The 15,577-nt window shown below is 40.8% G+C and overlaps 1 protein-coding gene across 1 annotated transcript in view; it reads left to right on the forward strand.

Annotated features, from left to right (window-relative positions):
* HSPA4L (heat shock protein family A (Hsp70) member 4 like) overlaps nucleotides 1-5,820 on the forward strand; it is a 28,773-nt gene extending 22,953 nt beyond the window's left edge. The window contains exons 19-20 of the mRNA XM_029964534.1: nucleotides 107-268; nucleotides 714-5,820. Coding sequence (XP_029820394.1) covers nucleotides 107-268; nucleotides 714-908 — 357 coding nt within the window. The 3' untranslated portion in view covers nucleotides 909-5,820. The remainder of the gene's footprint in view (nucleotides 1-106; nucleotides 269-713) is intronic.
* The last annotated feature ends 9,757 nt before the right edge of the window (nucleotides 5,821-15,577 follow it).

The raw sequence follows: 15,577 nt of genomic DNA on the forward strand, positions 1-15,577 counted from the left end.
GATCTCTCAAGTTATGGCTGTTACAAGTGTTTCTGTAGCTTCTAAGGCTAATTTAATTGGGTGAGCAGCATATATTAATTGGTGATACAAATATCTCTCTCATTAGGATGAAAAATATGATCACCTAGATCCTGCTGAGATGGAAAAAGTTGAAAAATACATCAATGAGGCTATGAATTGGTTGAACAGCAAAATGAATGCCCAGAATAAACTAAGTCTGACTCAGGATCCAGTTGTGAAAGTGGCAGAAATACTGGCAAAATCTAAGGTAAAAAAAAAATCATAAAGATCATTGTTGCATTCTAATAAGTTTGTCTTGAACCAGATTTTGGCCGAGATTTGAGGTAGAATATTACATCTACAGATATTTTAAAGCTATTAAAAGATTTATACAGAGGGACCAGCACTTTCAGCAATCTTCAGTGCTGGCTCTTGAATTACAGCATACCTCTGCATAAGCTTTTTTAAATACCAAGTTACAGCACCAGACTTTTTGCAGAATGGATTGCCATATAGGTTTGTAACAGATCAGAAGTTCTTTAGGTAGTGAAAGGCTTTATTTTAAGTTTCTAAATTTAATAGAGTTGAGAAGTCTAATCCTTGAAAATTAAATTCCAGGCTGTTATGGACCAGAAACGAATGAGAGACATTCTAGTATAGTACAGTTGCTGTGGCACCAAATGACCTTGCTGTCTCAATTCTGTCACAATTAGGAATTGGATAGCTTCTGTAATCCCATTATATACAAGCCCAAACCGAAGATAGAACCTCCCAGTGATGGGCAGTCAAAAGCTAATGGTGAACACAACGGACCAGTGAACGGACAGAGTGGTACTGAAACAAAACCTGAACCAGCAAAGGACAACCCTCAGCAGACCAAACCCTCTGGAGAAATGGAAGTGGACTAAATTTTGCATTTCTTTTACTTAATTAAAATAGTGCAAGTAACCACAGGGTCCATTCTTTTTGTCTGGTACACACCTCAGATGTTCAGTTATTCTTAGCCAAACTTCTGTCATTTGTTGATGAGTAGTTTTGAAAGTGTTTTATATTAAGTACACCTCTGATGTTCATTTCCACTGATGCTGCTTATGTGGAGCTTTAGCCAAATGTAGATTGTATAAGTCAGTTTAAGCTTTCCTGATATATTTTATATCAAACATACAGAATTGATATATAAATGGCAACAATCTACCTTATTTAAAGCTTTTATTGTGAATAAACCTCAGCTCCTTTATTCAGGAAAGGATACTGTATTGCACTACTGATGCTCAAGTGTAGATCTAATCGCATCATTATTTTGGAAAAATATTGGAATTGAAGTGGCAAAAGCTGTCACTTGAAGCACTGACCTTTTCTAGTTATTGTATTGTTATAATTTAAATATTAAAATAGAGGTTAGTTGGCATACCAGTCGATCTTGTTGATGTACCATGGGAATTGTATGGTCTTTTTCATATAAACTGAATAATACAAGCTTAAATGTGTTTCTTTTTTTAGGTTCCCGTACCACTAACAATCTTAGTTACAAACAGCTCCAGTATAGTGGCTCTGCCATGTGCTGAAATTCATGGTCTTGGTGCACACCGCTGTACATAACGTACTGTGCTTATGATAGGATGATGCTAATGATAATAGGATGAAAGGTTAGAATTCACAAGGCCTGTTGTGTAGCTTTCCCTTGAAAATGTCTTATTGCACTTGTTACTATTTCCACTTCTTTTGTTTTGAATTAAATTTACATCGTGTCTCATGCTGGGAAGGAGAAACAACAGAAATGGTGCTGCACAAGCTGGATATCAGCACCCTGATTTTGAGGTTGCTTAAATGCTGTTTAGTGCAGTCTTGAAAGAAATGCTGAGAACTTATTTAAGCCTTGGTATTCAGCATGTAAAGCTTTTGGTCTAGGACCAAAACAAAAACTGGATATTACTACTGCAAAGAAGGAATCTACTTGATGAACTTGCATAGCTTACCACTTATTTTTGGTCATTTAGTTATCTAATGAAAGTGTCTACAATGTATTGCTATTTTCTTTGATACATTTTAAACACTGTCAGAGTCCAGTGTATGTTCCTATATTCCAAATGCGTCTGTCGGTCACCAAGGTACTGTAGCACTTGCTAGAGCCAGTCACTGTTGACTTCAAACAGCTTCTCTATTACCAGAATGGGAATGGGCTACTTTAACTATGAAAAGTGGTTTCTGATTCCAGCCAGCATAAGAAACTGGGATTAGTTGCAGTGTAATGCTTCGGTGACTTGAACTGTGTTGCAGAAACAAATTTAGGTGTGTTCAGGTGTTAATTAGGCACTCCTGCAGCAGTTCTCCTGTGTGAGGTGTTGCTGTTGTAAACAAGTGAAGAATCATGATCTTGTTTCTGGCTTTGGCAGCCGTTTTATCTCCAGCCATGTCCTTCATCTTCCATCACTGTTCATACTACAAAAAGTAATCCATGACCAGTAGTAGAAGTAAATTAAACTCTCACATATCTTCACAGAAAAAGGAAGCACCATTTACAGCTGTACATAAACCTGCCAGACTAGTTCAGGTTCTAGAATTGCATCTTCATGACTGACATCAAGTGACTGAAATGAACGTGCTTTGCTCTACTGACTGTTGCTCCTCCATGCACTCAAGTGTGGATGAGCTGACACCGTAAGTTTACATATGTAAAGTCCTTGAGCAAAAACAGTGACCTTGAAGAGCTGCTCTGCAGCCACTCCGCAACCTCAGTCTTGAATTCTGCCACTCAAGTCACACCTCTGGCACTGAGGGGGTGACTGTACTTCAGCATCAGTTGTCCTAAGTTTAAGTCAGTAATGACTGAGCTAGCTTTGGTCCTGTAGGCTTTTAACATCATTAATATCTTTTTGACTTTTACCACAGCAGTGTAATGAGTAGCATTCTTAAGTATTGGCTTAAAATCCATCTACACATTAATTTGTCTAGTAGACTTCCTGATGCCTGGCAGAAGAGCTCACACAGCAGAAATCTGTGCAAGAATAGAGTATCTTCTGCTCATGGTCATCAGAAGCTTAATACTACATTAGAAATGTTTGAAGCAATTCTTAGGATAAGGTCTAGAACAGCACGCTTAAAAGCAGATATGGTTCAGACAAACAATTGTAAAGTTTTCTTACTAGGATAGGGTTTTTTTGCTGTGCATCTGGTCTGTCTCTAGATCCTTGGTGAAGAGGAATGCTGCCCACAGACTGCGAACAACAACTGGTTGCTGAGGTACATGTTAGGAATCCCTTTGAGAAGGGCAGAGTTGTTCTTTCCACGGTGAGCTTCACATTAAAATATGATTTGTTAATATGTAATCTGTTTTCTGTTACAAAGAGGAGATTTTACCAAGGCAGATCTAAGATTAAGTACTTACATAAGCTATGCACAACTTGAATGTGAGGCTTTGTGTGTCAGACTCAAAAAGTGAGTTACCCTGTGGCTACTCTGACAGCACCAGAATGACTATCTTTGCAACATAAAATTTGTTAGAAAACCAACAGTAGTGTGCTACTCTGCATCTGGGATATTTTAAAAGCAAGTACTTGTCAATAATGTCTTATTTGAAACTTTCTGCTGAGGGCAAGATGCATCTTGAATGTTTGAAAATGTTCCCTTAAACATTTGAAAATGTTTTCATTTTGAAACATCCCACAAAAACAAAAAAAAAATGAAGTGACACTATCTTTGTAAAGGCAGTAGAGTTTGTTGGTTTTTTTTTAAATTACAGTAATCACATAGTTACAAACCAGCAGCAATACTTTGTTTCATTTTACTAATAAGATCTTTCTTTCAAGAGGACTGATTCTCTCCTGTATGGACCTTTAATGGACTTATTCAAGAAATGGCTTTAAAATAATTTGTGTTAATTTTCTTTACTAAACTAAGTTGCTGCTAGCTATTGTGCAACTGATTCATGGGTTCCTTTCCATGTTTTTTATTATAGTACTTCAGAATTTCAGGAGTTGCTTCAAGATTCATGCAGATGTAAGAAACAGATTTTTAACTATACATTTAAGTTAAACTTTTATACAGTTCTTTCTTTAAGCTGCTGCTCCATGACAAAATACCCCACTAGGAGCTGCCTGCCTTGTTTGGTCTGAATTTGAATGTGTCTGCATTTGAATAAAGACTCCTCTCCCTTGCTTGCTCCTGGCAGTGCCCTTCTTCCAGTGTTTAAATACTGCCTTTGGGGCATGCTTGCAAAACTTGGAGAGGGCAGTTGAGAGAATCCTCAAAGACTCTTTGGGTGAAAAACCCACTTGCCTCACAAGATCATGTGGTAGCACAAGGTGCCCCTGTCTCTGGTATGGCAGCATGCGACAGGAACCGCAGTGACTGGAGTGCAACTGCAGCGTACTGTATACCTTGTAGTGTGTGGGATGAAGGTTTTGCTTCTTCCATGCAAAATTAGAAGCTGTTGATGTAAAGCATCCACTCTGTTGGTAGGATTCCTTTGTATCTTCAACATTTGAAATTCTGTAATATTTTTAAAGATCTCAGTGTGCTGAACTCCCACCTCTGCTACACTTGTTACACTGTTCTTCAGTATTCTATATTTGAAGTGGGAATTTTCCTGTAAGGATTATGTTGAAGCGTAATTTCAGGAAACAAGCAAGGAGCTGGCAGGAGACTTTTCTTCCTATGTATTTTTCGACACCAGTGTGAAAACTTTACAGCCTTAACAAACCTTGGCATCTACACTTCTCAGAGCTCTGTCAAAGCATCAAAACATGAAGCTGTGTTGCAAATGTGCTGCATTTGCTGGTTCAAAGCACCTACCCAGTTGCTGTAGGAAAAGATGCTAAATTCAATTCCCATAGATTAGTGCCATAGGACTTTCACTGCTGTGTAACCACACTGTAATACTTCAATACACTGACTTCTGTGAGCCCTTCTAAAGTGAAGCCCAGATGCCCAACCTTCAGTTGTGGATCAGTATTAAGGTCTGCATGTTCTAAGGATGCTTACATTAACTGCCACTAGCTGAGTTTATAAGTGGATGGAGAAATATTCTGGGTTTTGTTACTTGTAAGTTTTCTAGTCTTTCAGGCACCAGGAGACATAACCTCTCTGTCAAAAGAGGTAGTAAAAAACATGTTGCTTAACAAAAGGTGTTAAATGCCTCATAAATTTTAAGTTCAGCTCCCAAGATAGCATTTGGAGTATAAACAAAAGCTCTCAGTAGCTAGAGACTGTGTGGTGGCTGACTCTTAGCTGAATTCTTAATTCTCCAGAGCTGAAATTTGAAGACTTCAACCACTTCCTACACATGTAAATAACAGTGAAAACAACAAAATGTGACTATTAGCACTGCAGAATACTAAACCAGGAATGTGCTCAATGTGATTTCCCTAATACAGATGCTAAACTGTGTTTTCCTTCTTTCCTGGTCGAAAGGAAATAATTTCAAGCAGTGAAAACCAGGAATCATTGCATTGAAATCGATGAAGAATCATTTTAAACAAAAATGTAGTTAAGAGCTATACCCACCAGCCACCTTTACAAAGTGTTGAAATGGTTTATTTAAGTTGATTTTAAAAGGTGGTACTCTCTGAATGTTGCTTAGTTGGAAAAGTTTGTTTACAAAGTCTATAAACATATCTCCACAGGTTGAAGGGGGAGGAGATGGAGGTGTCAGAATTTAAAGCGGTGTTAAGGTATGCAAAATGTTTACTATGTATGTAAATGGGATTATTAGTAGATCATGTGCAAATTGACAATACTTCAATTTATTTTTGAATGGCAATATAGATTGTCAAGGTTGTGTATAATTATAATAAATATATAAGCCGCTACTTGAACCATAAATGACCACCCAAGATTTCATTTTTACATCAGTGTTCTGATGTCATGGATTAAAATTTATGTTTGTACAAAAGACCACAGGTAAGAAATACGCATTTTTGGTGGCTTACCTGTCCTGCTTAGTTAGGTGTGGCTTCTCTCTTTCTTCTCTGTCCCAGTCATCTGTAGCCTCTCTTTTGGCAAATTCCACCAAATTCCACTGACAAGTTACCTATGAACACGGACTCCTCACTCCACCTGCTGCAGCCCAGACATTGCACTGCTTTGCCTCTGGGGAACTCCAGTTATTTTCACAGCTGCCATCACATTTATATGTTTGGATGAGTACAGATAGCCAAGTTTCAAGTAATCCATCTCTCAAAAATTATTTATTGCAACATACACGTCCAAGGTAGTTTTCCTGTGCCTTGAACTGCTTGGGGAAATTGATGGTTTGGGGTGCTGTTGGTTCTCTGAGCAGATCCCAAGGTGCAGCAGGAAAGCAGCAGCCTGTGGGATTACTCTGGGAATTCTTTTATGTGTTAGCAGTGTAATGGGAATCCCCCTATCCTCCAACAAGATGTGGACTGTAGAATTCTGCATAACCTATACAAAAGTACCAAAACACAACACGATTCAACATGTTCATTTCCATCTTACTCAGTACACTTTAAGAGCTTCTCGAAGTCTGCATTTCTTCCAGGCTTTGTACATGTGGATCTCAATAAATAGTCTAATAAAATATTTCAACTATATTCATTTCACAGGCCAGGTTTGGGATTTAGAGGTGGGGAAAGGTCCTTCCTATTAAAAACCTGTATGCTTATATGTATGTATACATGCACATATATGTGCATATGTGAAAAAGGTACACTCTAAAAATCAACTCCGTGTGCTTAACAGCCAGTATAGGGGAAAATAATGCCCTTAACCTACTGTGCTCTCTGAGCATCTCAGACTACTGTGAAAGGATGTTCACCATCAAGAGGTTCCTCTGCAGAAGAGGAAGATCAACTATTCCGGCAAAATTAGGTGAACATGAAAAGAATCATACAATATGCTTAGCTGGAAAGGACCCACAAGAATTGTCGAAGTCCAACTCCTGGCCCTGCACAAGACAGCCCCAACAGTCACACCATGTGCCTGAGAGCATTGTCCAAATGCTTCTTGGACTCTCAGGCTTGGTGCTGTGACCGCTTCCATGGGGACCATGTTCCAGTGCTCAGATACCCACTGGGTGAAGAACCTTTCCTAATATCCAATATCCAACTTAAACCTTCCCTGACACAGCTTGATGCCATTCCCTTGGGTCCTGCCAGTTGAAGGTAGCCAGCTGAAACTCTCAAGGAATTAAAGACACAGACATGATGTCATGCTAATGGTATTGCCACCAAAATTCTGAAATACATTGTGAGAACCTAGACTTCAAATTTTGCCTGAAAATCAGCTTCTCTGGCATTGTAATATCCTAACACTGCCTCAGGTGGTAGACTCAGTGCAGTTTCAGGGAGAAAAGAGCTGCTAGCAGAATATAAACCATTTATTCACAGAGATTGTGTTTATCATAGAGCTTGTGAAACAAGTGTCCCAGTGATCATTACCATGGCTGCAAGTAAATATTATCCTTTCCTTTCTCAGCCTAGTTCTGTCCTACATTCTTCATCCTCCCTACAAATAGCAGTGTGCTCTTCCTTTTATAAGGTTAATTGGATTTTCAGTAGTGCTGAAGTACTTGCTATAGAAGGTGTCATTTTCTTCTTTGGATTGCAAGTACAACATTTAAAAACTACTAGTCAACATTATTTTACTTGCAAATTGCTTTGGAAAATACCTTTATCCTCACATCAAATAACACTCCAGAAATAAAAATGGACATTTTACAAGCATTGAACAAAAAAAAGTCAGTTTGTATGACTACTTCATCTCCAAAGGAGAGTGAAGCAATGCAGTCAAGTCACACAACATCTACAACAGGGGCAAAACATGCTACATTCCTGGGGCCAGAGCCATCCTCAACACCAGGAAGGCAAGACACCTGCATAAAAATCCTAGGCAAGAAGTTTGAGTTCCTCCTGGAGAGTGTGTCAGCAGCCATCATAGGGGATACTCTTGGAAGATAATATGACAAAGCAAAACAGCAAACATTTGTCTTGACAATACTAAAGGGAGATGTGGCCCAAGAAGTTTCCTTTCTCAATGAAAAATAACCGCTCCCACTTTACTTGCTCTTTTTGCATCCTTCAAAACTTCCAGGAATCTGTTGCAATAAATATTCCCCATCTACTCCATCATCTGCCTGCACTGCCTTGTCTGCAAGACCAAGGCAGAACAAATATCCTTATGAAATTTTATATGGCAATTTTACCATAGAAAGTGAAGATGGGAAATGAGATCTGGGAGGCAAAGGTCACTCTATGATGGCTTTTCTAAACCTGTGCTTTGCAAAGTCACAGATGAAATAATAACCGCACAAGCTCTTGCAAGTTCTTATTAAGTAAGGATTAACAACCTGCTCACCAGGTATTCGGAAAAGTCAGTGGCATTGCCTTTGCAGCTTTTGAGTGCGAATTTACCAGGAATAAGCAACCCGACATCAATTCCTTGTGTGATCTATACTCATTTAACCCAATACATGACAAAAATACCCTCCAGCCTGTATTAGTGCCTGACACTCTCAGAAAGCTCAGGCAGATAAACACTCAAACAGCATGAGGGAGTACAAAAAACAGTAGTTCCATACATCTTCTACCCAACATCTACTGAATTTGTGTTTCAAGTCTGCACTCTGTTAGAAGACTACCTGTTATAAGATCTGGGTATTCTAATACTCAGAAAACAAAATCTAGATGAAAATAAAGACAAATCGCTCCCAAAAAGATCTCTCTGCATAGCACTGAGTAAACTGTATGAGTAGGTACATTCACACAGTAGCAATAGCCAGTTTCACAGACATCTGATGGTATTAACTCCAAACTGTCCACTTTCCTTAACATATCCATGAAATGTATTTCCTTTTTGCACTTTTTATTTTTCCTCTCTCTAAGAAATTTATTTTATAAATAGCATCAAAGTTCTTCAGTTCAAATAAAAAACTCTCCCTGTTGCTTTTTCAAAAATAACATGAAGTTCACAAATCTGTGAATTGGACATCAAGTTCAATTCAATCAATTTCACAAAAAAACTCCCTGTGGCTTTTTCAAAAATAACATCAAGTTCACAAACACCAAATAAAGTTTACCAGGCTGATATTTCTGGGCTTAAAATTATAGTGAAGGAAGTATTCGGTGTCAAACAGAAGCAAGCTGTCTACCATGGGAAACTTTCATTTTCTTCTATATATATGACATACACAATTATAAATATAATTTGACAGGTAGAAATATAAAATGTATCTAAATTCACTCAGTTGCCAAGAATATGGAAATTTTAAAGATCATTATCCTACAACTTTAAATAACAGAAATATAGTATTTGCATTTGTCTTTGCTTGCAAGGAAATAAACAGCCACAGTCCAATTTGCTAAATTCCCATGACAGTGCTTTTTCAAGACAAACTAACAGAGCTCAGACAACAGAAACTTATTTTTCAGTATCATCTTGGTGATAAAACAAGCCATTTGTCTGCTTTCCTTTAATATCATGTCAGAAAAAAACACCACAACAACGTTTGCCACAAAAAGGGCACTAAGAAATATCATTTGTCTTAATATGCTAAACTGTGGATCAAAATCCTTTTTAAAGAGTTGGACAAATGCAAAAATTACATCTTTACGCTCAGGAGAAATTTTGTTTCCATAGATAATATCAACAAACAAATTTTCAAAACCAAAAGAGCAGACATATGCCCTGATGGGGAAGGATGTAATGAAAAAAAGGGGAAAAAATATTGTCGGTATTTTAGTCGGACATACTACAATGTAATTATATTTTGTTGAGGAAGCCTTCAAATCTCACACTGCGTCCGTTGTTATGCTCTTCAAATCCACCTGAATGAACTTAGCAGATATCAGTGCGCAAGGGATTCAGCTTCTTTGCAAATCTAGCTGCTTGCTCAGTAACTAAGTGCTAATTACAGCTAAAAGTTTACAAAAATAACTTCAAAGGGAGTCAATCAAAATTTCTGACATAATAACCTAGGGTAATACTGAATAGATTTGTATTTAAATTGGTTATTAGCTCTAGATATTAGCTCTAGCAGTGTTGCTACGCAGAAAAATCTGTCCTCTACTTTTCAGCTTGTATCCACTTTACAAGGCAGAACATCACTTGTAAGGGGGATGTGATGCAAGTGCTAACCTGTAAGTATCTGCACTGATTTGAAACTCCTTCATCTCTCCTGTGGTGATGTTTTCACTTTTGTGTCATGAATTCCTTTCATTGATGTAAGCGAGGTTTGTGAAGATTGTGCAATGAATTTAATGATAATTCTAGACCTAGCCAGGTCTTCTTAATAAACAGTTCAAATACCGAGACCATCCTTTCTCATGGAATTTATTTTGACTTGCAAAAGTTTTCTCTATTAGAAATGATCACTTAGTGGTCACAAGTGCTGTACAATAAAAAAAATCACAGAAAAGGCATCTGGAAAAACTTGTACAGTGGTCCATGTCCTGCTCAAGAACATGGCACATTCTCATGCCATGTTCCATACAGCAACAACAGCAGACACACAACCAAGGCATCAGCCAAATTAGCAAAACATACCAGAGACCTCATAGTTTCCATAACATTATAGGCATGATGTCAGCCTGGCTCTAGTGATAAATCACTAACTCATCCTTGGCATCTGTAGAGACAGACTCAACTATAGCACACAAAGTTGTGTGCTATTTGTGTACAAAATGGAAACATCACTAAGATGCACAAAAGATCTGAGGGAAAAAATTTACAAAAGATGTGTGGGGAAAACAGCTTATGTTGGCATAAATGGCAAAGTATCACTGGACTACCAAAGGCTGACATTGTAGTCCAAGACAATTAGTAAAAACAAAATACCCACCAGTCTTTGACAACATTTATACAAGCAAAATAATTACTGCAGGGCCAGTAACTTGATAGGAGGGTTCAAAGTTGGAATGTCCATAAAAATGTGTTAGTCATTGCAACAAAGCCTTATGACATACCAAGGATTTTACTCAAAACAGATTATATTTAATAACTAACATTTCAGAAACAATCATTCTTTGCACAAACTATTTTTTCTTTCACTTACATTACAAATGACTCCCCTCCACCCACATTCCTCAGCTACGGATGAAACATGTCAATTATACAGATGAGTAAACTGAATCACAGGGCTGACAAGTTTGACTTGTTTCTTAGAGATACAGATTTAAATAAAAAAATCCTTCTCTGAAAAAAATGGATTTCCACCACAGAAGTAGGGTGGTTCTTGATCAGCAATGCAACGGCATGGCCAGTTACAGGATGAAGAAGTTTTCAGTTATTTTTTCTGTCTGAAACAGATGTTCCCTCTGGAGACCTCACCATCATACAGAAAAATGAGAATCACAGCCCTTTCCTGTGCGAGGCAAATCATCAAAAGTGATACAGGTCTCAAGATACTTGTTCAACTCTCAGCCTCTCACAACTCAAATATTCTGACATCTGAATGCACACATCTCCTGAAGAGAGAAATGTCATTCTCCTGAGCAGCCACATGCAGAATCCAAAATGGAGAAAATTAAAAAAAACCACAAACAAACAAAGGAAAACAGAGACTGTACTGCACTGTAGCAATGCTACAGCAATAAGGTATCATGGCCTTAAGCAATAAGGTATCATGGCCATAAACATGCCATGGAAACTTCTCAAGGAAAACAAGTCTGATCTCTTTGTAGTAGGAGAGAATATCAGGGAGGAGAACTAAGAGCTCAATAATTAAAGCTGAGCGTGGGCTCTTGCTTAAGAAAGGAGTTTCAAAGCTAAGCCTATGTACCTCCAAACTTCAGGCACATTGCAAACGTACCTCTGCCAGTTCTAACTGCCCTGCTCAAGTCCTGGTGCCGCCAAGGCAGCACTAAGCTCAACACAGGATCATTAATCCTCAAACACGGGCCCAACCTCAGTCTCTAGTAAAAACTAGGCACGCATGGTTGTAAAAGAAGTGGCACATATGTGAAACCATTAAGTCAAAGTAGTCCTGAGACTGGAACATGCAGGAAAAAACCTCAACCTGACAGTATGTAAATTGTACTGGTGCAAAAAACCCATTATTCTTATTTTTCCTCCTATTCACTACGAGCAAGGTTGTTTACTATTGAGCTGCAAATATTGCAGAAGAAATGTGACTTCCCAGTTTTTTAAATATGTAAACCCCAAGCTGGAAATCAAATTGAACCTTTGTACAAAGCTATACAACTTCAATGGAACTATATCTACTTATTTTTAGAGCTGAATATAGTCCACTACAGTTTCCACCCTTGAAAAGCGCTGTCCTGTGATTGCTTTCAGAGGAGTTGCATGGTTTAGACAGGCACTGCAAATTTATTTTCAGCCAAGATGATGGAAAATAACCACACTCATTTAGTTAGTCAGTTCTATTGCTAAAAGAGACAGAAATCTTACTTTCTTTTTTACTGAGCTCCTCTTATTTTAGAGGAAACTGAGGATGCTATAGCTGGGCAAGCCTCTGCAGCTACATGAATGTCACAGGTTGTTCTGTATCCCAGGAATACAGCAACAGTCACTTCAGCTTGTTTATTCCCATACACAACTTCTGTGCTTCATGTGACACAAGGCAATACTTGATGGCACAGTGAATGATCACAAATATTCATAGTACAAATAAATACACCTAATACTATGCTGCATATGACAGGTACATATGTTTCCTCCTACAATTTAGTCAGCTTGGCTGCTCACATGAAGCATAAAGATGGGGTAAATCCATTCATTCTCTTTTGACAGAAGAGCAAGATAAACAGTTCTACCAAGGCAGATTAACTCTTTTTTTACCCATGATGTCTCAAAAGAATATCTATTCTCAAGAAGATGTGGGGATTTTAACTTTAAAAGACCGTTTATTTATTAGCAAAAGCATTGCTTCCTATGATCTTGTCTTCCCACATAAATAAAGTGCAGTTCAAAATGCAGTTGTTTTCTATTCAGTGGTTTTTTTGCATTCTGTGGAAGAGAGGCGAACTTCATCTGCTCCCAATAAGTTCAGTGTACAATTAACTACTAATATCTGAGTTCTGAACACATATATAAGAACAAATGCAAATTACAAAAAGGATTAAAATATGACATAAGACAGTAGTTACTCTCATGACTGTTGCATAATTCCATATGGCTTGGAAACAGCATCAACAAAGGAATTGTGCCTAAGGGAGCAGTCCACGTTTGCAAATAAACCCAGTTGTCAACACTGGCAGTTACACCCACCGCTGGCAATTACATATTCAATAAGACAGAGCAAGGAAACCTCTAGTGAACACCTAAATAAACTAATATGTTAGGTAGTGGGGGAGGGGAAGCGGCAGGCCCACTAAGTCCCTAGAGGTTGAACCCCTAGACGAACATAATATATTGGATGGCATAAGACCGTTCCTGGGAGAGCAGAGAAGCTAATTAACCATTCCCATGAACAGTGCAGCCTTGAGAAGCTGAGAGTTAACTGGAAAGGCGATAAGTAGGTTTAGGGAGGATAAAATGTACAAGGACAAGAATGTTGGCTGTGTTCATGGTGCAGGTGCATAGTGCTGGTGTTTTGTAGAAATTATGTTATTTACAGGAAGTGTGTTAGAAAATGTGGGCTAGCTGTCCCAATAAAGGATGCTGCTGCGCTGATGCAGCAGACAACTCTTGTCTCAACTCTGTGTGTGTGTGTGTGTGTGTGTGCGCGTGCTTTTCTATCAGCCAAACCTAACTACTACGATAGATACCCCATGACATATGGTGCCCCGTGGAGGCCCAAGAAATGACGCTGAGTAGTGCCTGTGTCATGTGGGGTATCACGACTGAAGGCAGCTGAACTGCGGGGTGAGGCACAGTGAGGTTTGGGGTTCAGGAAGCTGATAGCGGCGAGGGCTGCCACAAAGGATCCGGATCCGTTGTTTCTGACACCTGGAAAGCACGAGTGTATCTCCCACACTTGGAAGGCACAGGTGACCTGGAAGGCACAAGTGTATCTGTCACTTGGAAGGCACAGGTGAACTCCTGAGAACATTTTCTAGGCACTATGGGGCAGACCATCAGTGCGGATGAAAGGCATGTGTTTGCTGCTTGGAATGCTTTATTACGGCATCGTGATATTAAACACGACAATACTAAGTCTTCGTTGCTTTGGTGCCGTCGGGCTGGGCGAGAGGTCGCGGTTCCTACTGCTTTTAGTATTTCTACCTGGGAGGACATTGGCAGAGCGCTGCTAGATGCCATCGCGGAGGGAAATCGTGGAGGGGCTGGCTCCTACTTGGAAATTAGTGCTTTCCGCCCTCAAGGACTGGCAGACTGAACTACAGCACCAGAACAGTCCCGGGACGAGTGCGGGGGGACTTGCGGACTCTTTGGTTGAATTCCACCTTAAGGAGCCTTCTGCTTCTCCTCTGAGCGGTGCCACGGGGGTGCGCGGCGCGCCTGCAGCTGCAGCGGCGGCCGCGAGTCCCGTATGGCACGCCTGCGCCGCGATCCCTATGGCACGCCTGCGGCCAGCGAGTCCCTATGGCACCGTCCCATGCGGCCGCGAGTCCTATGGCACGCCTGGCGGCCGCGAGTACCCTTATGGCACGGCTGCGGCCCCGAGTCCTATGGACGCCTGCGGCCGCGAGTCCTGGCACGCCTTGCGGCCCCGGAGTCCTATCGGACGCCTGCGGCCTGGCGATCCTATGGCACGCCCTGCGGCCGCGAGTCCTATGGCACGCCCTGCGGCCGCGATCTATGCACGCCTGCCGGCCGGCGAGTCCTATGGCACGCTGCGGCCCGCGAGTGCTATGGCACGCCTGCGGCCCGAGTCCCTATGGCACGCCTGCGGCCCCGAGGTCCCTATGGCACGCTGCGGCGGCGGCGGCGGTCCGTGCGCGGTGCCTGCAGCGGCGCCCGCGGGTCCATGCAGCACGCCTTCACCGCAGCGGCTGGTCCGTGTGGAGGTCGCTGCGGCGGCGGCCGCTCCCTCGTGCACCGTGCCGCAGCGGCCCGGCCTCGGGCGGCAGTGCGCGACCGGCGGCAATGGCTCCGGGCGGCGCGCGGGGGGCGTCTTTTCCTACTCAGGCCATTCTACCTGAACGGGTGTGTCCACTGTTAACCCCCCCCCCTTAGGAAATATCCATCTGTGGCTGTTTCTCCACCTCCTATATAGTATCCTTCCCCGGCAGAGCAATTAGCTAAAATTGCAATGAACGGAGAGCAACGACAATTCGCCTCCTCTTATTGACTTTTCCAAACATGAACCCAACCCCTATCCCCCGCGACAGTAGTGGATCTGGAGGGGGGTGGGAACAATGTTGGCATTGGGCAAGGATAAACCCAACAGACTAATGAATCATCAGACATGAAACCACACTGAGTGCACACTTCATCCAGTGTGTATCTGCAGAGGTGCATGTCCAGTGTACCCCATCACTCAGCTGTCAAGAAGGTAAAGAAACACAAGGTGGAACGGTTTTCAGAGCTGAAGACAAACAGCTAAAATTTCACCTGAGTATAAACTGGAGGCTAGCATAGCCTTTGGATATTGAGATGGTCAAGACAGAGAAAGAAATAGCAGACTGAAGTCTTGACATGAATAAAATGCATTTGCAATAAATTGATGCTGCAGTCCTCCGAATTCCAGTCTGAATTCGGC

Source organism: Manacus vitellinus, unplaced genomic scaffold (genome assembly GCF_001715985.3).
Source record: "Manacus vitellinus isolate BGI_N305 unplaced genomic scaffold, ASM171598v3 scaffold_73_pilon, whole genome shotgun sequence".
Classification (NCBI taxonomy): domain Eukaryota; kingdom Metazoa; phylum Chordata; class Aves; order Passeriformes; family Pipridae; genus Manacus; species Manacus vitellinus.